This window comes from Mytilus californianus, unplaced genomic scaffold, assembly GCF_021869535.1.
Source record: "Mytilus californianus isolate M0D057914Y unplaced genomic scaffold, xbMytCali1.0.p SCAF_5, whole genome shotgun sequence".
NCBI lineage: Eukaryota > Metazoa > Mollusca > Bivalvia > Mytilida > Mytilidae > Mytilus > Mytilus californianus.
The window spans coordinates 104,103,480-104,129,288 of NW_026262701.1; the positions used below are offsets into that span (position 1 = coordinate 104,103,480).

The 25,809-nt window shown below is 31.4% G+C and overlaps 1 protein-coding gene across 6 annotated transcripts; it reads right to left on the bottom strand.

Moving 5' to 3' along the window:
- Window positions 1-296: 296 nt before the first annotated feature.
- LOC127700420 (uncharacterized) lies at window positions 297-17,838 on the bottom strand. 6 transcript variants are annotated; one of them, XM_052203875.1, is made up of 13 exons: window positions 17,654-17,838; window positions 10,797-10,949; window positions 9,962-10,135; window positions 9,100-9,138; window positions 8,398-8,555; window positions 8,013-8,193; window positions 7,167-7,303; window positions 6,565-6,728; window positions 5,434-5,703; window positions 5,105-5,156; window positions 4,357-4,476; window positions 4,042-4,122; window positions 297-2,861 (listed from the first exon to the last, which is right to left on the bottom strand). In XM_052203875.1, the coding sequence occupies exons 7-13, from the start codon at window positions 7,218-7,220 to the stop codon at window positions 2,856-2,858; spliced, it is 747 nt and encodes a 248-aa protein (XP_052059835.1). In that variant the 5' UTR covers window positions 7,221-7,303; window positions 8,013-8,193; window positions 8,398-8,555; window positions 9,100-9,138; window positions 9,962-10,135; window positions 10,797-10,949; window positions 17,654-17,838; the 3' UTR covers window positions 297-2,855. The 6 variants fall into 6 exon arrangements, with proteins under 6 accessions (XP_052059835.1, XP_052059830.1, XP_052059832.1 ...); XM_052203870.1 differs by having other exon boundaries at window positions 9,935-10,135; XM_052203872.1 differs by lacking the exon at window positions 17,654-17,838 and adding an exon at window positions 16,524-16,867 and having other exon boundaries at window positions 9,935-10,135.
- Between the last annotated feature and the right edge of the window lie 7,971 nt (window positions 17,839-25,809).

The window sequence follows — 25,809 nt, forward strand, 5'->3', positions numbered from 1 at the left end:
CATTGGCTTTTATTTTCAAGTATGGAGTCCTGTCCATGTTCTTAAGAATATTATGACATGCAGTATTTTAATTTTGGTAAATACATGTATATTTACCACCATTTTTGGAATATTTGGAGCGATCTGCCAGTTTGTAATTAAAAACAGCATATCATTGATAAACTTTTGATTAAATCAAAGTTCTGAAAGAACAGACGAAAAAGATATCTGTAAATGATGTTGCCCTTTTCATAACTTATTATGTAAAGTTATCTTCTTTACATTTGGATACATTTGCAGCACAAATAATAAACAAATAAATTTTAAAAATATTTATTCATAATTATAAAAAAAAAAGGTTTATACATGCCCAACAGATGAACTAACAGTCCTAAACCTAAAATTCAATATTTTACAAAGAAATATAATTAATTAAATATAATTAATCAGGTTTGATGGAAAAAAATTGATTAAAACATTTCCAACAAATTTTCTTATGTTATTGTAGTTGATGGATTCCTATTAGGAATAACAGTAATAGGATCTAAGCTTCTGATGTTTATTAATAGTAATATTATAAATAAAACAAATTTGAATAGCAATATAACATATGTAAATAACTAGTTATTTCATAAAACATCGGTGTGTACTTGTATGATATATCACTGATTGTATAATATATGGTCAATATAAATGAGATACCAATGTCAATTTCAACTATTTCAACGATTGTAGACATTAAACAATACATATTACTTAGTTAATAACAGGTAAAACATATTTTCTGTATTATTCATGGTAAAATAGTAATTAGACAAATGATTTTTACAATTAAAAAATAGACATAAACTTTAATATATACACGCACATATGACTCCTACCTTGTAAATTTAAACTGAATATGAATGAATGAATGAATGAATGAATGAGTTTATTTGCAAAAAGCATTTACATGCTATGGCAATCAAAACATATATTACACAATGATAAACAGCAGAAAACAACACAAATGATACAATGTTAAGTAATAATTTGACATCTCATTTTCCATGCTGCATTTAGATAATTACATAATTTTATAGTCAAGAGTTTTAACAATTATATTTTTAACTATAATGGAAATCAAAGCATCATTGATGTGGTGATCCAGCCATTATATTCATAGCTATCTGATATTCTTTCTGACCATACTTTTTTCAATATTTTCTTCTCTTTTCATTTTCAATCTTACTGTAAAATTTCTATGTTATTTTCCAAAGGAAAAAAAAATATTAATGCAAATATTGATATATATATATTGATATTTCAATTTTAGACTCTGTCAGATTTTTTTTGACAAGAATGGAAAGGGAAATCGTCAAATAATATATTTTTTTATATGCCATTTATAATAACTGGCTTTATAATTTCCAGAAAGAGGCCTTAGAAATGCACTTTCTCAACAACAAAAATTAAAAAAAATAACTGTTTTTTTTATCTTAATTGGTGTTCATTCTTCATTAAGAAAAAATACATTTCCTGTATTCAAATTTAAATGTACAAATACCTAATGATGAGGTATTTCCAATTACTGTTAAATAGCAATATAATGGGATATAAATTTAGAACAAACAAATAAATTTTATTGCAGAAAATGCTCAAGTAAGGGTTATGCAATTTTGTATATTATTTCAACCAAATTTCTGATAATTGCAACTAATTAATTTGAACTTGATTATTGACTTATGTCAGATGATAATGACACTCTGATTTTACAAGTGAAATAAAATTAGCTTGCATTTTTGATACATATTTTTTGAATTTTTTGTCTTTTCTTTGAAAAAAACCCACATTTGATTAATCATTCAGCTAGCTAGCATAAACAAACAGAATATTTTATTGCAGATTAAAATAAATAAATACATTTTTAGGTTTACTATTGAGAATGTGTGTATTCAGTTAGGTGTGTAATAAATTGTGTCTATTTAATTATGTAACAGGTCATGAGTCATTAACTGTGGTGAATTAAGGCTGGGGTCGTTTCCATTTAATACTTACACCTTTGATTGTAATTATTTAAAATTCATGACAGTTGATAATCATACTGACTCTTACTTGCCTTTGGAAAGAATTGGAGTAATACCATTTCAAAAAAAGTGTGGGAATCAACTGATATATATTAATACAGATGTTGACCTACATTTCATTGAACAACAACTTACACAAGCATAAGATACTAATATAATACTTTCAAAATTCTTATCAACTGATTCAATTGATGTACAAATACTTTTTCAAATTAATTCATAACTAGTAAATCATTATAAATTTTGATTTACAAAGGAACTATATGCAAGTGTATATCTAAAATAAAAGGGTTGTTCGACCAATCTTTTCCTGATTTAAGGACAGTTGATGATTAAAATGGTGCAGAAAATTTCTGCAAGTCATAAAAACACATAATTAGTTTAATATCATGTCTTCAACTTAGTAGTCTTCACCATCTACAAAAACAGAGTGATCGCATAGATCCAGCATGGCTGAATCAAAAATGAGTCATATATATGTTATCAATTATTGGGTTCCCAAAAAGGTTTTGTGTGAAAAATTTGAGTGACATTTTCAGCTAAGGATTAATATTTTCGAATAAAAAAAGTAGATATTAGAGATTAAAAATCATAAAACAAATTTAAACATATGGATCGTCACTTTAGATATAGGTTTTTCATCAATATGTTTTGCTACAAATAACTACAGATAAAAAGTTTTTTGAAAAAAAAAAATGAAAACGAAAATGGAAGTAACAATGATATACAGTGGTTAGCATGATTTATGTCTCAGAAGAACCAGTTCATCCACAAGCCTGTTTACTTCTTCTTTTTCACATAGAACTTGTATCAAACCTAAAAAAAAAATAACAAGAATAATATGCTAAATAAAATACGTCTAAAATTAAGCCAAAAGAAAATAATATCAACACAATCATTTGACTTAAAATAAAATGCTCCGCTGGGGCACAGCTTGATAAGACCGCAGAGATTGAACCCTGAACAGTTGGGGCAAGTATGGACACAACATTCAAGCTTGATACAGCACTGAATTTGGATTGTAATTAAATATTTGACACAGCATAGGTTTCTCACACAGAATGAAAGTGGTCTAAGAACTTAAAAATTTTAATTTACCTATTCAAACCATACCATTATTATTTGCTTTTATATATAAATCAGAAATAACCAATTTAAAATGGAAAATTTTAAAGAAAAAAAAAAGAAAAAAAAATCCCCCCCCCCCCCCCCAATTTTTTGAACCCCCTTATGATTCATCACCCCCAAACTCAATCCCAGCTTTCCCTTTGTGGTATGGTGCCTTGCAGTACAATTTCAGAGAGATCTATACACTTGAACACAAGTTATTGTCTGGAAACTAGAAAAATTCTTGTTTTTTGGCCCCTTTTTGGCCCCTAATTCCTAAAATTTAGAGGCAATTACCCCCAAAATCAATCCCAGCATTCCCTTTGTGATATGGAACCTTGTGGTACAATGTCATAGAGATCCATACACTTACACACAAGTTATGTCTGGAAGTTACAAAAATGCTTATTTTTGGCCCCTAATTCCTTAACTGTTGGTACCATAACCCCCAAAATCAATCCCCACCTTCCTTTTGTGGTATTGAACCTTATGGTAAAATTTCATTGAGATCCATTCACTTAAACTAAAGTTAGAGTGCGAAAACTAATGTGTCTTCGGACGACGACGATGACGCCAACGTCATTCCAATATACGACCACAAAATTTTTTTGCAGTCGTATAAAAATAAGAATTTCCAATTTTAACCTAACAAATCAATTATACTTTGATTTTCCCAAAGTAACAATTCTAAATATTCCTTTAAGTCTGACTTAAAATTGAAATAATAAATGAATGTTCTAGTTTTGTATATATCAACTCATTTTGTATCTACATATAAACAAGCAAGCCTCATTTACTCAAAAGATTATTTTGTTCAAGATTTTACAATTGAATAAGAGATGAATATAATTAAAGCATACTTTTCATATGTAAAACAAATGTTATTTACCTCAGGCATATATAAATCCGGTATAAGGTGGAGCTTTTCTACTCCAACATTTGTGATCAAACTGGTATTCACAGTGTCAACCTGAAGAAAATGAAAAATACAACAATCAGATTTTGTAGCTACCTCCAAATTAATTTTTTTCTCATTTTTCAGAAACATTTGAATACAATTATTATAAAAATGATTTCTTAAAACTTTTTATTGCTGAGGTAAAAACATTGTTATCAAATGGCATGACTTTGAAGATAAAAGTAACTACAACTTTTTTTATACCATTTGATATATACTGCAATAACATTAATTACTAAAACTTACAAACTCGTCTGTAAATGGACCAAACCGACCACTTCTCAAAGTCCATTTGAGTTTTCCATTTGCTTCCCTGGAAAACTCTTTTCTCAGGCTGTGCATTTGTGCCACTTTGTCGACTATCATCTGAAAGTATCAGTTTGAAAATATCACATTCAACATGTATTCCTCTTTGATTTAGAAGTTTACATGTCAACAGAATGTTCTAATATTGAAATTTCATCTAAAATCAGTACTCTGTGGACCTTAAAAATGCCTTTTTAAGGTGGCACATAACACAACAGGGAGATAACTCTGTAAAAATCAGCTGAACATTTAAATCACGTTTTATTGTAAGGAAATATTAAGCTTTTGAATGATCAAAATTAGTGTATGTCAAACTGCTATAGATCCAATGAATTTTTCCGATAAACTGTGTGGTTCAAGTTTTTTGAAATTTTTATATTTTTGTCAAAGGCTCAAAGTAAATTTTTTGTCCAAATTTTATGAAATTAAACGAGCCAAATTAATTTTAGTCAAGGGGTTTGGTACCACATTTATCTATTATTTCATCACCTGTAGAACTGTTGCACAGAAAGTATGGCATACTGTTTAACAAAAAAATCATATTTTGACTATTTACTAGATACAAAAGACAAAATACATAATATTTGCATAACTTGTCTTTCTTCTCATTTTAGTTTTCATTTGTAGTGGTCTGAGTCAGCATCATTCAATAAATGGTCATGATTGTTCTTTCATAATATACACTTACACTGAAATCCATATCCAGGTCTTTAACCTGCAAAGTTGTGTAGTATTCAATGCTGAAATATAAAAAAAAATTAGTATGCAATGTAGAATAGCTAACACAATACAAAATACTTTTCCAATAGCATATAACTTATCTCTAAATGGTGTACAAAAAAAAATAAAACCAACTTACATTCAACAAAAAATATAGAAAAAACTTTTAGAAACATTTTGGTACAATTTCCGTAAAAATGAAAATACTAATTGTTGAAAACACAGAATTTTATATTTGGGTAAATTAGACCGGATAAAGGAAGAGTTTTTTTTATGAGAACTAGGTATTTTTTTTACCTTTTCAGTTTTAACTCTCCATTTTGCAGGCAATCACATTCACATGGGAAATCATCCTGCAAGCTAAAGGCTGCTGCAGTGACACCCATGCATGTGTCATGAACCCACTGTCCACAAAGGGTACATTCCACCCAGTCTGGGGTTATATCCTTGTGGTGGCTGACCATAAAACAGCACAACCCAAGGCCAAGGAACACACAATCCTCAATACTGCTTCCATAAGGTCCCAATGAGCAGACAGCTGGAACCACATGGTTGATAGATGCAAAACTGTATGAAGAAAATAATAAAAAATTATCATACAAGTATAACTAAATTCAAAAGTAAAAAAAATATGCATTTAGGTGTCTATAAATATATTTCATTTTAATACAAAATGCTTTTTGATGTAGTTTGTAATTAGGTTGAATTCAAGTCAGATAAATTTAAAAAAAATCTTCAGAAAATTTGCTGAACTCCCTAGAACATAATATATTTTTTAGTCACTCCTAAGGAACATGAAAATCACACTTTACAGCAACCTTAATGAAATTGTAAGCCTTAGTTTTGACATTAGAGATACATAGCCATTTCACACACTATATATTTATTGGTAAATGATGTGAGTGATCATGGAAATAACTTTACAAATGTAATACACAGACATTGTTAACATGATATATTTTGAGTGAATATCTTTGGAATGAGCATGATAAATATACAAAATATATGTACATTGTTGGAAAATATCAAATTTATTTGTATGAGCTTTAGAAACAGGATTAAAAGAGAGGCTCTCAGAGCTTTTCTCCTGTGTCGTACCGATTACAAATAAATTCGATATTTTCTGACAATGTACATATATTGTTTTTATCCTGCAATTTACACCGACACTTGAAACTTTAGTTGTTAAAATCCAAATCCAAATCTTTTTTTTTTCTAAGAAATCGCAGACTGCGAAGAGGACTCCAAAATGTACTGTTACGCCAAAAGAAATATCCCCATTACAGTTTGCTCAACATGGAAGTGGGGTAACTGTAGACTTTATTTGTACATGTACAAATAAAGCAAAAATTTATTTGTGTACCTGTTATTTGTACAATAGTTAACTGATTGCAGGATAAAGTGAGGCATACAACTTTGATATCTTACGCATTTCTTGGATTGGCAGGCACCCAAACCAAGTGTGAAAATGATGGTCTAGCTGGGGGTGTCAACGGTGGCAGGATCAGTTGCAGGTACTGCTGGTATTTTTTTGCAGTGCTGTTGTATTGGACTTGACAATAAATGGGACAATAGATGTAGATGGAAAACAGCTGAAAGAAAAATAACAAAGCTATAGATAATATACATAGGTAACAAAATTAAAAACAGAATACTTGGTCTACTATTACATACATTGATCATCAAAAAAAGTCACACAGTAATGATATACAGAACAGAACTATTAACTATTGGTGCTAAATAAATATGTGCATTTTTCATTCATTATTTTGTACATCAATCAGGCTGTTAGTTTTCTTGTTTGAATGGTTTTAGATTTGTCATTTTGGAGCCTTTTATGGCCCATTATGCAATATGAGCTTTGCTCATTGTTGAAGATTGTGCGGTGACCTGTAGTTGTTAATTTCTGTGTCATTTGGTCTCTTGTGGGGAGTTGTCTCATTCGAAATCATACATTTCCTCATTTTTGTATTAATATATTTTTTAAACATTTGAATGATAAAAATTATTTTAAGAAACATTATACTTACTTCCTTCCCTGTATGGATGTTGAATAGTCGAGACCAGCTCTTTTTGGCATCCATACTCTACCTCCTCTGCTGTTGAGGCTGCATTCACCTGCAGCAGGGTAGATTTAACCCACAGATAGTTTTCTCTTTAAATTCTTCTATAATTAAAATAACTGTTTCCTATAGGCAATTCTGTCAGTGCTCAAATTTAAAAAAATAAAATTAACATTGCCAAGCACAATCATAGATAACCCCTTAATGGTAACCTGTGATTTACATAATTTTGTTAATATATGTCCTTTTTGTCTACATTTGTATACTTATGTGCTACTCTTTTATCATACTACATTATTTTGATATTGATTGTAACACCAGATTGTGATCATATAAATGGTTTGTGAATTGCAAATATAAAATCTTTTCAAACAAGCATTCTGAGAGTATTGCATTGCAATACATAGTCCCCTACTGGTTAAAAATTAATTGTACTGGAACAAAATGCTAACTTGATCTATAAGTGGTCATGGTGTAAACTATACAACAAATATCAAGTCAATATCTTCAAGCATGAAGAAAAAAAGTGTGGAAAACTGATTTGCCGGACTGACAGAAGGACAGACAGACAGACAGACGGACGGAGTTCAAACCTAAAGTCCCCTTCGACTTCGTCGATAGGGGACTAATAAACAGGTTGAATTTTATACTTGCTTTATAATGATTTAACATATAGAACTGTTTAGCAAAAAAATTTCCAGTAGGGAACCTCATTAGGTTGGATTTAGAGCAACAAACAATTCTATATTCTATCTGTAATAGAATGGTATAAAATGATGAAAAAACAAATAAATGAATATATTGTATTCTTACATATTTTGAAAATGGTACTATATCGTCCACCATTTTCAGCACTGAAGCCAGCTTCAGTACCACAGCCATATCTTCATTTCCATAGAAGATAATGGACACTGCATTATAAATGCAATTTCCATTTGCTGTGGACTGGTAAGCTGTACGTTCCCCTATGGAAAGTGGTATAAAGTCTTTATACCTGAAAAAAAGGACATCTCTAATATTACCTGATTTTCAAAGAATATTAACTATAAACAAAGCAAGATAAACAAGGATTTATTTCTAATCTTGATGTATGATTTAATTAAGGCTATATTGAAAAATCATTTTAAAACAAGCACTTACATGTAGGTGATCAACTCAAATTCTATGCCCACTAGATGAAACTTGATTAATAACTTACTTTTTGTTGGTATCTATTAAGGTGTTGGGCCTCGAAGTATTTGACAGGGTGTCTGGAAAAACAGGAATGTAATCCCAAATAACTTCTGCCAAACCCCACAAATCAAACCACAACGTAATCAAGCACCTCACTTTTAAACATTTTTCTTCTAATGTAATCTAAATAAATATAAATGAAAACAATTGTTAAATGAAGGAAACAAATTTAAAAAAAAAAACAACTGTTTGTTACTATATATGTGATCAATAAGTTTTAGCAATTAAAAACATTTCAGACATTTCAAAATAAAAACCAAGGAATTTTCTAAGCGCAGCAAGAAACAAGGAAATGTTTTACAGTTATACACAAATGACTTTTTCAAATAGGTGAAGTGCTTGTAAGATCTCAGAATATACATGATACCATTTTTCAAGTGTGTCTCTTATAAACATGCATCATTTATTATATTTGTCATTTATTTTGTCATCCTGAACATGCATGAAATATTCAACACTGGATGTTTAGCAACCAATTTTCAATCAATCAATCATTTTTTTGTGTTAATGGTATATACCTAACATTTATGTTTCAACTGACCAATTTACAGATTTCTTTGTACATTGTATTTAGTTAAAGTATAAGGCCATTACAGTGGCCTCTATGTGTAATGGTTTAAAATAAACTTCAATTTGTGCATTATAAAAAATTTAAGTTATATTTTACCTCTTCCATGAAAATTGAGTGTATTCTTTCTCTTTTCACCTATAAAATACACTTCAATCTTTAAAAGTTTTCAGTGCATATACTTTTATATAAAAAAAACCCACACATTTTGTAATATTAACAAAAACATAATAAAAAATAAAGAAAAATTTTCCTGCTACTTAATATCTCCTGTTGCTGAAAAAGTTAAAGACTTCCTTAAAAATAATGTGACTGTTCATATTGATTTTCCTACTTTACCATGTTGTTTACCGAGCCTGGAAAATTTAGGTATGCTCTGGGTGAAGTTATCAATCGTTAAATAAACTTATTCTAAAAGGATAACAATTTAACACTGTAATTAGATCTTTAAATATTGTTTATATTGGAATAAACATTGACTATTCCATCAGTAAATTAAAATCACACTAAATATATACGCAAATCTGTTGATGCCTGTATCGTGTTATTTCACAAGGTCATGTTTTTCTCTAAATGTTAATGACTGTTAATGATGTATTTACACTAAATCCAGTGTAATTCATTGGTTGTCGTTAGTTATCATAATTGTATATTGTTTTGTACACGAATCAGGCTGTTAGTTTTCAAATTTAATTTGTTTAACATTTGTTATTTCAGGGCCTTTTATGGCTTGATAAGCGGCATGGGTTTTGCTCATTGTTGAAGGCTGAACAGTAAACTATAGTTGTTAACTTCTATGGCATTTGGTCTCTCGAAAGTTGTCTCATTGGCAATCATACAACATATTTAATTTTTTTTTAATATATACAATGAATGACTTTAATTATATATGAAAAATTAAAAGTTCCTAAACATAAACAGACATAAAAAACACCTGTATCGAATGATCTTCATATCTAACGTGTGTTTCCCCCTCCGGCTCTTGTCCTTTCTCCTGTCCTGTCTCTTGAACTATTACTCCCCCTTGTTCTTCATCGGTCTCCTGCACTACCTTGTCCCCTTCCCCTGTTTCCTGAGGCTCTATTTGATCATGGTGGCCAGTTTCTATACATTCTTCTTCTGTACCATTTATATACTAAAAGATATTCAAAAGCAAGTTGCATTACAACTGATTGAGGAGACTACAAAAGTTGATGGATGGTGTAAAAGATAAGTAAAATAATGATTGTTAATTTTAACACTGTTCCATCAAAAGATTATGCCCATGGAATACACCAATTTTAAAATAGTTAAGTGTGTTGCTGAAAGAACAATTAAACCCAAAGAGCCTGTATCTTAAAAGAAATATGTAAATAACATAAATATAAGCAAAAGGCATTACAAAGGATTAACTGCCCAAGGGAAAAGAAATGGGTCAACATGCTGATGTTTTCTAAGCCAAAGGCTTTCAATATTACAATACACAAGACCAATAATCACTGTACATTAATAACAAAACAATGTTATACAAAATGGCATATAATACAATAATTCAACACTGTAGGGATATATATATTCAGTAATCTGATGACAAGTCCATCAAAGTTTTGATGTATGACATGTCATTTACTCTTGCGTCATAGCCCCCTTTATCAAGGTTAAATAGAAACTTACTATATCCTATCAGTAAGTTATAATGGTAAACCATTAAGAATGTGCTATTATAAATGTTTTCAACTTACAAGGATATAACAATGGAAACCATACGTTATTAATATTAAAGAAAGGAAAATACATAAAAATATATTGTGTCATACTAGATAGAGAAGTCAGTTGTCCAGCTGATTGGGATATCAGCGATCTCATGATGCCAACATCCAAATCATAGACCTGAGTTTCCAGCACAGAAGAGGATGGTATTGAAACAATATTATTATCATCTGGAGCCTGATCTGGAGTGTTGTCTGCCTCTGAAAAACAAACACTTTATCAGTATCATAAAATTATGGTTTAACAGCTTTAAGTTACAATATATGCCCCTTTTCCCTCCCACTAAAAAGATTTATAAATACAGGTAAATATTTATATGTGTGATTATAAATACAGATATAACATAAGAGTTTTACTACAATAATTTCAGTAATTTTACACATTACTAATTGAGGTAAAAATACTTATCGTCCATGCAGAAAATCTAAATAAAACAATTGTATACTTAAATCTTCCATATTAAAACATTACATTATGAAACATAAGAAATATATATAAATAAAGAAAAATTACTTCCCTTTGTCAATCGTAGACTGGTTCTATGCTGGACAAAATAGGCTTTTGACCACTCAGCATAAGTTGAAAGTGATATATCAGTGTTTTAACAAATTTTTATTGAAAAATAACTTCAGTTATCAAAAGTATTTAGCTTAAAAAAATTATTAAATGATTTGAAACACTTAAAGGTTACACACATAACGCATAGATACATTTGCTATTTCCACTAGATCTCCATTGTCATTAAAAATTAATGTCCCTCCTAAGGGAGACAACCAAAAAAGTTCTCTAATTACAGGAATTGGCAAACAGACTAGTGGTCCATGGTCTTCTGTTTCATTGTGGTATAAGAGTCTATGATGTGTTACTTACAGATATATAGGTCCATGGTCTCATGTGTAATATGCATATAAGACCATGGCATGTTTATGAGTCTAATTGGTCCATGGTCTTATGTTTCATTGTGGTATAAGAGTCCATGACGTGTTAATAACTTATGTATAGGTCAATGGTCTCATGCTTAATATGTATTAAAGAGACCATGGCATGTTACTTACAGTCTAGTTGGTCCAGGGTCTTCTGTTTCATTGTGATCCAGGATGTGTTAATAGATATATAAATTATAAGTCCATGGTCTCATGTGTAAAATGCATAAAAAGAGACCATGGAATGTAACTGACAGTCTTATTGGCCCACACTCTACTGTTTCTTTGTGGTATAAGATTCCATGATATGCTTATAACAGATATATAGGTCCATGGTCTCATGTGTAATGTGTATAAAATAGACCATGGCATGTTAATGACTGTCTAATTGGTCCATTGTGTTCTGTTCCATTGTGGTATAAGAGTCCATAATGTGTTACTAACAAATATATAGGTCCATGGTCTCATGTGTGATATGTATAAAAGAGAAAATGATATGCTTATAACAGATATACAGGTCCATGGTCTCATGCGAAATATGTATAAAAGAGGCCACAGCATGTTAAGTTCTAATTGGTCCATGGTCTTATGTTTCATTGTGGTATAAGAGTCCATGATGTGTTAATAACATTTGTATAGGTCCATGGTCTAATGTGTAATATGTATAAAAGAGACCATGGTATGTTACTGACAGTCTAATTAGTTCATTGTCTTCTGTTTTATTGTGGTTTTAGAGTCCATGATGTGTTGATAACAGATATATAGGTCAATGGTCTCATGTGTAATATGTATAAAAGAGACCAGGGTATGTTACTGACAGTCTTATTGGTCTTTGGTCTTCTGTTTCATTGTGGTATAAGAGTCCATGTGTTAATAACATATGTATACATGTAGGTCCATGGTCTCATGTGTAGTGTGTATAAAAGAGATCATGGCATGTTACGGTCTAATTGGTCCATGGTCTTATGTTTCTTTGTGTGTTGAAAACAGATACATAGGTCGATGGTCTCATTTGTAATGTGTATAAAAGAGACCTTGGCATGATACAATCTAATTGGTCCATGGTTTTATGTGTTATTGTGGTATAAATGTCCATGATGTGTTAATAACATATGTATAGGTCCATGGTCTCATGCGTAATATGCGTAAATGAGACCATGACATGTTACTGACAAGTCTAATTGGTCCATGGTCTTCTGTTGCATAGCTTTATAAGAGTCCATGATGTGTTAATAACAGATATATATGTCCATGGTCCATGGTCTCATGTGTAATATGCATAAATGAGACCATGACATGTTACTGACAGTCTATGGTCCATGTTTTTATGTTTCTTTGTGGTTTAAAAGTCCATGATGTGTTATTAACGTATATATATGTCCATGGTCTCATGTGTAATATGTATAAAAGAGACCATGGCATGCTACTAACAGTTTAATAGTTCTATGGTCCAATGTTTCGTTGTGGTAAAAGAGTCCTTCATGTGTTTCTAACAGATATATAGATCCATGGTCTCATGTGTAATTTGCATAATAGCGGAAATGGCAGAGTCAACAATATCTAGTCTGATTACGGTAACCATTTTACAGTCTTAATAAAAAAAAAAAGTGCAAGTAAGGGGGGGCGTACGCCCTCTACGCCCCCCCTCTGGATCCGCCACTGACCAGTGCTGATTATTCCCTCTCAAGGTTATAAACTGTTTTTTTTAAATTTGAAGATGTTATCATCATGATTATTCACAATCCTAACCACAGCCCAGTAAAATTTTACTCAAAAAAGCCATCGTTAATTCATAGCAGAAAAATTTTCTGTGTTTATTCATTCTGGATCTTACAAACATTTTTAGTTGTTGTAATTAATCATCTCAGAGTTCTCGAAATCTTTTTTTTCCTGGTGGTCATTGGGACCACCAAGACTAAAAATCTGGTGGTCCTGTAATTTTACTTGAATTTATCAAACACGTATTAGTTAAATGAAAGTCATTGCTCAATATATATAAACTCAATCCTAGTTTCTATGTTATATATTTGGTTGTTTTCAATGAAATTTTGAACTTTGCATTGTTCACTAATTTTTATACTTTGTCAGTTTGATAACATGTTTGATTTCATTTTTGTTTTATGTCTCATGCATAATACTACCTGTAGAAAACCTGTAGAGTCGTTTAAGGGCTCATGTGTAAGGAATTTCAATAAAAATTTGTAATAAAAATAGTTTATCACTAGAACTGGTACATAACATCTTCCCAATGATGATCAAGTTGTATTTTAAAGTTATCAACGGTCTTTGCAGACACAACATTTTGGGTAAACTGTTCCAATCGTTTATAATTCGTTAGGAAAAATGTCTTTTACGAAATGATGAATTACATCCAGGCTTAATAAGTCTAACAGGTTGGGTGGACTCAAGTAAGGAAAAGTGGGGTATTCCCTGTTTTCATGTTACACCCCAGTTTTCTGGTGTTAAAAAAAAAACAGTATACAGGGACTTCTTTTTTCCTATTTTATGGTATGAAATCTACAAAAGTGCACCTTTTACATCTGATAACAATGTTTTATGTTAGCAGGTGTTTTTATTAGTTAAAAAATCAAACTAATTTCAAGTCTATTTGGTACTCAACTCACAACAAAACAACTCCTTTGTTCACCAATTCATACCTTGATCATCAATAATTCAATTATGAGATGACAAAAAGATAGGTTAATCAATTGGGCATTTAAATTCAATGAATAGAAACTTTCAATAGAAGCGAACATAATTCAGTAATGGTCAGTTACACCTGGAGCATGCATCTTGGTCAGTTGATTCCTAAACAAAAGATTTGTATGTTTTTGAGTTCTAGAAAAAGAAAGGCCTCACTTATTCATGCTTTGTTGTTCATGAAATACTCTAAGTATTTACAAATAATACTGATTCATACCATAAATTGAAATAGAAATTGGAAGTCCCTGTAAACTGGGATGTTCCCTGAAAACAGTGAATACCCCACTTTTCCTGACTTGTTCCCAACCTGTGTCCACTACAATCATTTACAGTGAAAAGTGCATTAAACAGTCAGGGGTGCTACTTAAACAAGTGATTTCATCATCACTTATTTCAGTGATTTGATAAATTCAGTTATCACCTATTTAAGTGATTTTAGTGTTTTCTTTGATCTTCAAATGCTAATTTCATTGATTTTCCATATTTTCACAATCTTTTCTATAATTTTCCTACATAAATCAATTATCCCTTTTTCTTTGTATATTAATTTCACAAGTGCGCTTGGGCAGTAAGTTAGTGCGCTAAAGCTTTTAAAAGTACCCTTGGGAATTTTTCTGTAATCAAAAATTCATTACTATCAGACAAAGATCAACAATATTAGGTAACCTGATTGGTTTTCTTTAAAGTTAGAATGATCTACTTCAAGGTTATGACCTGATTTACAAACTATTCCAGTTTTTGCATATTTTAAAAAAACTGTAAAAGTGTTAGGCTTATCAAGCAAAAGACAATTTCTGCATGTACATAGTTGTTTTTTCAATGGAATTGTGGTCTTTTTACCAATAAAAAAATCAAGCTTGTGGGAAAAATATCAAGAAAATGTTATAAACACTTATTAAAGTGATTACATTTTAACTTCTAAAATTACTTGTTTCAGTGATTTTAAAAAGTCTGTGTGAAAATTTTTAATATTTCACAGCCAAAATCACTCGAGGAAGTGATTCTGGAATCACTTGTTTAAGTAGTACCCCTGACTGTTAAAATTAAGAAATAAAAGAAGTCTGATGTTTATTCCTCAGCTGCAATTTTTGTAATATAGAAAAAAATGTTCAGTCTCTGTCTGTTCAAATACAAAGTCCTCTGGTTTAGCACCCCCTCTGAACGAAATGAGCCATGTGGATGCCATGATGATTTTTACGTCTGGTTATTTTTCAAAAGTATTACCGTAATTTTAAGCTAGAGGCTACAAAAGTTAAATTACAGTAGTAACCAGTTCAAAAACTATCTAAATACCAAAGAAACCGACCACTGGTTCTTTTTCAAAAGTAGTACCGTAATTTTGACCTATACAGTTAAAAGTTTGTTTACATTAGCAACCAGTTCAAAAACTATCTGAATACCGAAAAGATGTGAAAACAAAAGTGAACAACCACCAAAATGTTGTCGGTCATCAGGACTGCCACTACACATGCAATTCTCGGTCCTGGCTGATTTTTGGCGGTCAGGACCGACGATTTTCGAGAACACTGTCATCTTACAAGTTACATAGAAGATATATATAACTGCCCTCCATTAGTTATGCTTACTTAACTCAGTTTGTATAGCAGTGGCTTACTATGCCAGGGGTTTTAGGTTCAAATCAAGGCTGAATCAGTAATTTACTTTATCAGACAAATCATGCTTTCCGGTTACAATCGGTGTCTAACTAAAAAACCAAGGGTGTTTAAAGGTAAAACCTACACCCAGAGTAAGTGTTGTTGATATTGCCCGTATGTCATTAGGTATGTTGACGCGGGGGAGTGTAGCCGTGCTTCCCCTTCGGTACCTCGAATGACCAAATAACACTGTTATTATCCGAATAACACTTGAAATTTTAATATTAGCACATAATGATGACTTTTAAACATTGATTATTAAATGATATTATATTATAAGTGTATTTTATAACTTAAAAATGATTTACAGAAAGCAGGTACGTTCATAAGATCATTATAAATATAGTGTGTACATCCAACATGGCGACCTAGGAAATCACAATGGGAAGAATAAAAGAATGATTGCATAGGATCCCTCAACGTGTTCATTTTAGACCACAAAAGTGGAGCCCTCACGCCACTTCAAGGCATCACCCCTTCCCCTTAGTCTCACCTTGTCAATACTTAACCATGTGCTTGTGGATTACTCGTTTAGCTGAGTTGGTAGAGCAGCGACTTTCTTCTGTGCAATGGGTCACAGGTTCAAATCACGATTGGTTCAGTAATTCATTTTGAAAAGCAAATAATGATCTTTCGGTTACGTATTATTACTATTAATCATAGTGAAGTTAATCATATTAAGTTAAAAGTCATGTACAGCTGTGGGAGCGGTACAGCCTCTTTAAAAGGCAAATCCTATTTATTGTCGCGCGATCTTTTTATGCCTTATCCTAGTCTTTTCTTATATTTCTTCAATTCATTTATGTCATTGTTTGGGGTATCTGTAGCCGTAGATAACTTCAGCAGGTCAGGAATAACCACCAATTGGTGGATTATACCTCAATTGACGTATAATACACCAATTGACATATAAAGGTATAGACCAATTGAAGTATAATTCTTTGTATTTCAAAGCAAACTATACAACCAAAATGGAGCATTGTTTTCTTATAACCATATTATGGTATGAAAACATGTCAAACATTCCTAGTTAAGTATAGTGACATAACATATTGCATTTAATCAATAATTGTATTTGCAGTTTCTTCTATTGTTATCTTGTCAATTCTTGATTGGTAAATTTTCCACTAATCACCGGTCAATGGACATCAATACTGTCTTCAGTCATGTGATTATGAGTACAACTCACCAGGTGAATGGAGCTCTTTGTTAATACTTGACTTTCATTATTAAAAGTCAATCATGGTCAATAGTACAGATGTTTTAACAAAAGAATTGTTATACACATGCATTCTCAAGAGATGCAGCAGGCTTTGACAAAACTGAAACTTTAGGAGGATTCAATAATGGTTATAAAATAGGTTGCAAGTTGCAAAATGATGCTCCTATCCCAGACTAGCGTTTTATTACAAAAAACTTGCATTATACGTCAATTGGTCTATAACAATATATGTCAATTGGTGGATTATACGTCAATTGAGGTATAGTCCACCAATTGGTGGTTATTCCTGACCTGTTCAGTAGGCGACGGTATAAAACTATGCAAATAACTTTTGTAAGTGCTTTTTAGAGAAATCCAATTAAAAAAAACATCACTGTAAGTTTCCTCTGCCACTAAAATACCTAATTGTTCTCCTTCTTCTGACTTGGCACCGCTTAAAACACAGGGGTTTCGATGCAGGACCGTCGCCATCTTAATTACAGCTTCACCATAATGCATAAGTATCTGCATCTCCGATTGGCTCCCTGAAAGTGACGTATTAGATATCTTTATTTGGCATTTGCAGGATATTTCCCAACTATCTAGTGTTGTGTAAAGATGCAAGTTGACATCGATGTGTAAGATAAAAAAACTACAATGTCAAAAAATGTCTTTCGTTTGGAATTTAGTTCGAACGGGGTTTCCTAAGGGGTGATAGAACGTTAGACTTTATTTTTGTTTTAACTTTGAGATACTTATTATTAATTTTTTATATAGTTTGTATATTCTTTGTTTATCTGGAAAAAAAAAGAAGAAAAAAATAACAGACAATTTCGCATAATTCTTAAACGACGATCAAAGGCATTACGTTTTTTTTAAAAGACGAACAATTTATAACATGTTTAAGTATCATTTTCTTTGATAATAAGAACCATGCTTGAAAAATCGAAAGAAATCTATTTCTGACCCTAATGGCAAGTAAGAAACAGAAAAAAGAAAAAATTCCAAATTGGCGCCAAATTATTTTTTCCGCGAAATTAACGCAATTTCAGAATGGCGGGTTTTAATATCAGTCCCATTGTTGTCTTAAGAAAGTAGCAACAACGGTCGTTTCTAAGGGCTTGCTTTCCGACTGTACACAGGATCAATGATGACGTATTTGTTGCAAAATCAGCAGGTGCCACCTGGGTAACAGTCGGAAAGCAAGTCCTTGGAAACGTCCGTTGTCGTCAAGTTCTATCAGCAACAATAGCAGGGGGAATTAATTAGGTGGCGCTACAGTCGTCGGTGACGTCAAAAAGTCCGCGAAATAAATCGGCTAAAAAATCGACGTTTAAACTATTTTTTTCAACTTGTCATGCTTTTATTATAATTGAATTTTAAAGTTTGTAGATTTTGTGAACAATATAGTTTCAATACGACATTGAAACATTGTCGAAAATAACTTTTATTTGCTATTGCTTTATCCTGTCCGTTCTAAAAATGATCAGCCATCTTTTTTGTTCGCCAAAAACATCGAATTTATATAACTTGACGTTTGCGTATCCAAATACGGAATAGAACGTTAAAAATCTTAAATGAAACCGGGTAACCTATTTCAAATTTCTACACAATTATGAAGCCATCATTTTTTACTATTATACATCAATTTTGGTGACCACCAGTCATGTCAATTTGTACCTGGTTTTGGCTGTGTTTCTACTTCAAAACAGTAAAGTTCAACTTCTTTTCATTGTACCTGTTTCCAAAGTACTCTAAAATACTGATTTTATTATAGATATGAATGAAATTGTGATTAAAAATTGTTGTTTTTCACAATTCCATACGATATCTCTATTTTAAAGTAATTAAACCCCTTTTTGATCCCCTACACAAATTGACGGTGACATTGTTTTCTATTTCAACATACGTCATATATAACGTTTACAAAATATGTGTCAGGGTCATGTGCATAGTGAAAATTTACACATTGGACAAGTGAAACAACAAACAAAGTTCTTCTTTATGGCGTTTGAAACAATAGGTCTAAGAAAATTTCATTTATACTGGAAGCAAATATGACAAATTAATGATGGCCTATGTATAAACAAAAGCACAAAAATAGCAATAGAAAATGCATTGCAAAGACAATTTCTGGAGGAAAAAACATATGAAAAAAGGAAATGAAGGTCAGTTAATAGTATATTTATAATTTATAAGTTACAAACCTTGCTTATCAATTATCTCTTTACTAAGTAAGCTACATTAATAAGAGCAAACACTAGCTTTTCAAGTCAAACAAGAAATTAATTCATAGAGATGTGTGCATACAAAATAGATTTTATTCAAATGGCAAAATCTTGTCAAATTTAATCATCATAATGATCATTATTAAAGTAAAATGAACAAGATTTGTCATACCAACTTCCATTTCTGAGATTAAAATCAAATTATTCCGGTAAAATATACAATACTTTGTTTATAAATATGTAAAGCAGCAGATACAGCAACCTGAAGAGAAGAAGCCCCAATTATTTTTCAAAATGTTTATTTTCATAATCTATAAAATGCAAAAGTTTAAAATAGTCTTCCAAGATGTCATAATCATGATAATTATTTGGACTATAAAATACCTTGAGAAATTGGACAAGGGCTACTGTGCTAGCTAATCTAATAGTTGAATTTTACATAATAATGATTTTAAAATTCAAAATTATGTCACTTTCACTTATAATTTTAAGCATTATTTTTTTACAGAATTTTCGTCATTATATCTGTATGATATTTTCTAGGCAGTACTGTACTGTTCAACTTAGAAACATAGGCTTGAGTTAAAAGGCTTTTTTACTTTGAAGAAACTAAATTGAGACTCTTGGTCCCACTTTATTAAAATATAAAATATAAATGGTCAGTACTATTTTTTTTCAGAAAGATTATTTAAATTGTATACAGTATGTTTTATTGAATTAAACATTGTTAGAAGTAGTTACATAAGAAGTGATCCCATATCCCATTATAAAAATTACAAACTGAAAGTAAATTTCATCAGCCAAGGCTAATTTATATCAATTCAGCTAGGTTTCTAGATCTAAATTTTACCATTTTTTTTCCTTTTAATTTTTACCTGTAATCCTTCTCTGAAAAGTAGAGAAGTATCTCTTCTTAATATTATAATAACATAGTTGTTAATCGACTTTCTTTTATTTTCTTCTTGATTTTTGTAAAATAAACTCCTTTTTATTCATTTTGGTGGGTTTTTTTTTTTGACTGGTGATATCAAGGGGAGATAACCACTTGCACAAATCGGCAAAAAAACCACCGCTTCGTGTTGAAAATAACTTGACGTTTGCGTATCCAAAACTGTATTGCCTAGATATTCATATCGAGTGTTTGTCTTAATGAGATGCTTTATTAAATTTAAATTCAGCCCATCATTTTTAGTTTCCTCGAAAATATTTAGATTTTTCGATCAGGAGCCTTGACAATTTTCACACAAACTTCAAGTTTGAGGATAAAATAAAGAATAAAGGACTTTGAGTTGATGTGTGAGTTTTGAAGAGTTAAATGTATGTATATTCAAGATTATTTTGATCAATAAGTTTTTACTATGACAGTGGTATTTTAGTGAGTAAAAGTGGGGTTTCTCTCATCCGTAGTTTTACTGAATTTTCACGATCACGTGACTCTATTGTTGCTGATAGATTTGGGGTCAAACCGTGACCTGCTTTCCAACTGTAACCCCTGTCCTGCATTTTTTTTTTTAGTTGTAATCAAATCTCTGTCCTGCCTTTTTATTTTTCATTCTGTTCGGTCCTGCTTTTTTTTTTTAAGTTTATCCTGACTTTTGTTTACCTAAATCGTCATCCTGACTTTTTTTTTTTTGCAAGTGTCTCATCCTGCCTTTTCTTTTACTCAAAACTCCTGTCCTGCCTATTTTTTTCAAATTTCATCCTTGCCCCCCCCCCCCCCCCCCCCCCCCCCCATAAAAATCAAATGGTAGCTCCCTTATGTTACATAACATAATTTAAATTCAGCATAGCTTCTCGAGAATGTTAAGGAAGAAAATTACGATTTTAATTTCCAGTGACCGATTGTTTTGGTCAACACCTAGACTTTGAAGACACATTTTGAGAGAAAAAATTAGTTTAATCCATAATTGAGTGAATCAATATATTTCTTATATACTCAAGAATGTTCACTTAAAAGCAAATTAGTTTTAATTTATGCAAAAAACTACAAATTCCAAAAAACGGGCTTCACTTTTTTTGGTAAAAAAATGCCCATATATGGGTCATTTTCAAAAAATGTCGAATTATCAGTACACCCATGCTAAATTTTTTATTTCTTATGGAAATTTCAGTTGTAATTGTTTAAATGAAAGCTTGTAGGATTTATGATTCAGAACATTAATAATAAACACGATTTACATCTATTTTCATAAGATTAAAATGTATTTAAGTCCGATTTTTGGGTAATTTGTGTGCGTACAGTTTCAGAAAAACACATTTCAAATGATTTTTTTCCGATTTTCTGATTGCCTTGATATCTGCAAAAGGGACTTTTTAAGAACGTTAATAATTACTCTAACGAAAAATCGTACCTTCTTTATCATTATATGTAACATTTTATCTACAAACTTAATTCAATCAGCGTACATGAAGTTCATGTCCATCCTGTTACCGCTACTTAAATCAGCCGTTAAATTATTCTCCCTATGAATATTGAATTAGTCAGTGTTGATTTCAAAAGTGCAAAGTAACCTTTACATTTAACACAGCACGTTTCTTGAACGACAGTGTAGAGAAAAGAAATTTCAAGACATTTAGTGAAAAAAAATAGAGGGTACTTTTTTTTCATGTCTATGCTGTTACCAACAATTTTGATTAATTACACCAAAAGTATACTTGTAAAAAGTGCAATAACGTGTTGGAAACCAAATTCACAACAGAAAAACATTATCACCTCACCAAAGGGAGTAGTTATTTCACAACAGCATTCGAAAATGAAGAAATTTGTCTATCCTGTTATGTCTATCCTGTTACTATGGTTGCTATGGTTACAGTAACAGGATAGACAATTGTAGACAGAAACGTCGTTAAAAAGTTTATCATAACATATAGTTGCAAACAGAATGAAATCTTTTGTTGTTTGAACTCATATTAAGGTTATAACGTCTTAATCTTCCCAATTTAGTATTTGCAGGTGCAATACTGATATCGGTAACAGGATAGACAAAAAGGTAACAGGATAGAACTTTATATAGTGATATATCATTAACGTACGTTCCTGTTACCAATAAAATAAAGACAAAAGTAAACTAACATGTGAGGGATTTACTTGATGTTGGGTTTATTTGAAAGAGAGAAAAAATGCCGAACAATTTGAATTGCTATCTTAGACTTGCATTACTGGTGGTAATTTTTACAACCTTTGAAAACCAATTTTTAGAGGCATTTTTCAGTACAACCTGGAAAATTTGCAAATAATCTATTATTTCACAAAATGAATATATATAGAAGTTTATTCTCTTGAAAACCATCTAATTGGCTACGAAAAACAAGCTTAACATTTTATCTAAACCTTTTCTTAATAACCCAAAATTTCTTTTGAAAATGGTAACAGAAGAGACAAAATATTGTACCACCTATCAAAAAATGTTTCAAGATATTCTTATATGACATTATTAAGATTGCATCTTTTAATATGTTGTTCTATAAGTACTGTTTGTTTTGATTTGCTTATGTAGAGGGTTGTTTGAATAAGTAACTTTTAATAAATTTTTCAATTTCAAAATTCGACAGTTTTTGAAAATGACCCTTATAGTAATCACATGACTTCCATTGTTGCTTTAAGAAATGGGGTCAAACCGGGGTCAGCTTTCCGACTGTGTAAATCTATCGGAACTGCTTCCCTGTGATCATTTGAAAACTTTTAACATGCTAGCTTGACATATACAGAGATTGATTTAAATTTGGACCAATAACGCCTTGATATTTTAAGATCAGAACAGTTGAATGTATGTTTAAATAAAGAAATAATTCATGGAAGCCATATATTTGTTGAATTATTTAGATTTTAATAGGAAAAATACCGTCATTTAAAAAAACTGAAGCGAGGGTGGGAATGCCGTGTGTGTGGTTGTTCTATTTTACCCCCTGTTTGATAAAGCTAATATTTTCCAATAAATCTATAGCTTGCATGAATTATTTCTTAAATAACAACCAAAAAGAAAATTTGTTTAATTCTTTTAATTCTCAACCCCAACATTTGCCATTTTGAATTTACATTTTTTTTTCTCGTAAGCTAGTATGCTACCGTCAAATCTGCAGTTGACATTTCGTTACTAAGGAGCCGCCATGTTGACTTGCTCAACTCAGTAAATGTGCGAATAATGCAATAGAATTGAAAATAAAACAACACCTACCTCGAACTCTATTTTAATGCAATATTATCCGAATTTGGAGGGTTCACGCAACGGAAAAAGCCCTCAGCTTTGGCGTTTTCATTCATATGACGTCATGTTTTCAAATGACTTCAATTCGCAAAAAGCATTAATGGAATTTCGCGGAATTTTATTTTATTTTAATTTGAACGTTTTTCGGAGCTTTAATGCCTTAATTCGTTTTGTTATGCATCAGAATAAGAATAAAGGTTCTGTAATTTTTTTCCATTGCAATTTTTAACACAGCGAAATCGGAATAGCGTTTGCACATATGTTTCGAGGTATATTGTAACAGCCATTATTATGTACATCTCTGAGTCTGCGCTAAGTATAGATATATCAAGAATTTTATCACGGTGTTGTTTACAAAGCGAAAGAAGCACGTCATATATATATTTCTCTACACCATTGTACTTTGGTTTACGAAAATAAATATATATATATTTATATATAAAATGACTGAATACTAGCCAACGATAAATCTTACGGGGCGATTGATCATATAATTATGATACAGTACACTACAAAATATTATATATAACAAGTCTAAAAGGGTAAAAAATCACCAAGAAATAACAATAAAATGAACAAATGTCAAATATATCGGATAACGGATATCTTTCATCAGTATGAATATGATGAAGGATATATGTTATCCGAAATATTTAATAATATTATAATGATATTATATTATGCTCCTTGTGAGCCCATTTGATGGAAATAAAGCATCTTCTATATATATATATATAAAACGAGTAAGGCGCTTTAAACGTAGGTCACTAGAGACTGATTCGCCCTCCAACATTGTGGTCAATCTTTCCAAACACCAGTTAACGGAAGCTGAAACATCTCTTCTCTCGAGAGGCTTAAATTTCTGTCCTTTACCTGCCCCTGTCAATGAAACTAAATTGTCGGAAGACCTTGACAATTTTGCCAGAAGTCTACGCATTAAGGAATATTTCGCGTCAAAGGAGAACAACAACAGATGCTCGGATAGCGACTCAGAAATTTCAGAAGACGAAAACAACTACAAAATTTATAAAAAAGAGTACTTGGATCCCTAAACCGAGCAAAAATGCCACCTTGGAATCATTTATTGACAATTTTAAGTCGGACATTATTAGATATACTAAAAATAACAATAAACCTTTTGACAATCTTACCAATGAAGAACGAACTGCACTGAAAAACTTACGATCTAACGACAATATCGTCATTAAACCTGCAGACAAAGGCAGTGCAGTGGTTGTCATGGATAAATCTGCCTTTATTCAAGAGGCTGAACGACAACTTGGCGATGCAAGGTTCTACCAAAAACTAGACTCTGTTCCTACAACATCTTTTAGCAGAGAAATAACTGATAGTTTGGTAGAAATGCACAACGATGGTTTCATCGACGAAAAGACTCTAGAATATTTGAAACCAGAAAATCGTAAACCGGGCAGATTTTATTTTTTACCTTAAATTCATAAGGCCAATAACCCAGGAAGACCTATAGTTTCAGCGAACGGTCATCCGACGGAAAAAATATCGGAATTCGTTGACTTCCATCTTCGTCAACATGTTGAAGACTTACCATCTCACATCAAAGATACTACCGATTATCTTAGAAAATTGCAGGCCTTAAATCCACTCCCCTCCGACACAACACTTGTCTCTATGGACGTCACCTCCCTCTACACGAAAATTCCACATGCAGATGGCATTGATGCATGTAAAGAAGTTTGGAATTCCCGACCAGTGAAATATCCACCTACTGAATGCCTGGTCAAAATGCTCACGCTGGTAATCAAAAACAACAACTTCACTTTTGATGGAGACCATTATCTGCAAGTTAATGGAACTGCTATGGGCACCAAAATGGCTCCATCATATGCCATCATATTTATGGGCAAATTGGAAAAACAACTCCTTGAATCTTCCATCGAAAAACCGCTTTCCTGGTTTAGATTTATAGATGATGTGGATATGAAATGGAATAAAAGTGACGAGGATTTAGATACATTCATCACTCATGCCAACAACATACATCCAAGTATCAAATTTACTCATGAGAAATCTAAATCCAAAATCACCTTCCTCGATACCTCCAGCTCGCTCACAGATGGCATCATATCCACTGATCTATATTCTAAGCCTACTGACACTCACCAATAT

Excerpts from the sequence above, each read along its gene's own strand:
- LOC127700420 (XM_052203874.1), bottom strand. The coding sequence starts at position 7,220 with ATGGATGCCAAAAAGAGCTGGTCTCGACTATTCAACATCCATACAGGG. Across the intron at positions 6,729-7,166 it reads ACATCCATACAGGGAAGGAA|CTGTTTTCCATCTACATCTA; the intron begins GTAAGTATAATG and ends TTTTTCTTTCAG. Across the intron at positions 5,704-6,564 it reads CCTGCCAATCCAAGAAATGC|TTTTGCATCTATCAACCATG; the intron begins GTAAGATATCAA and ends TTCTTCATACAG.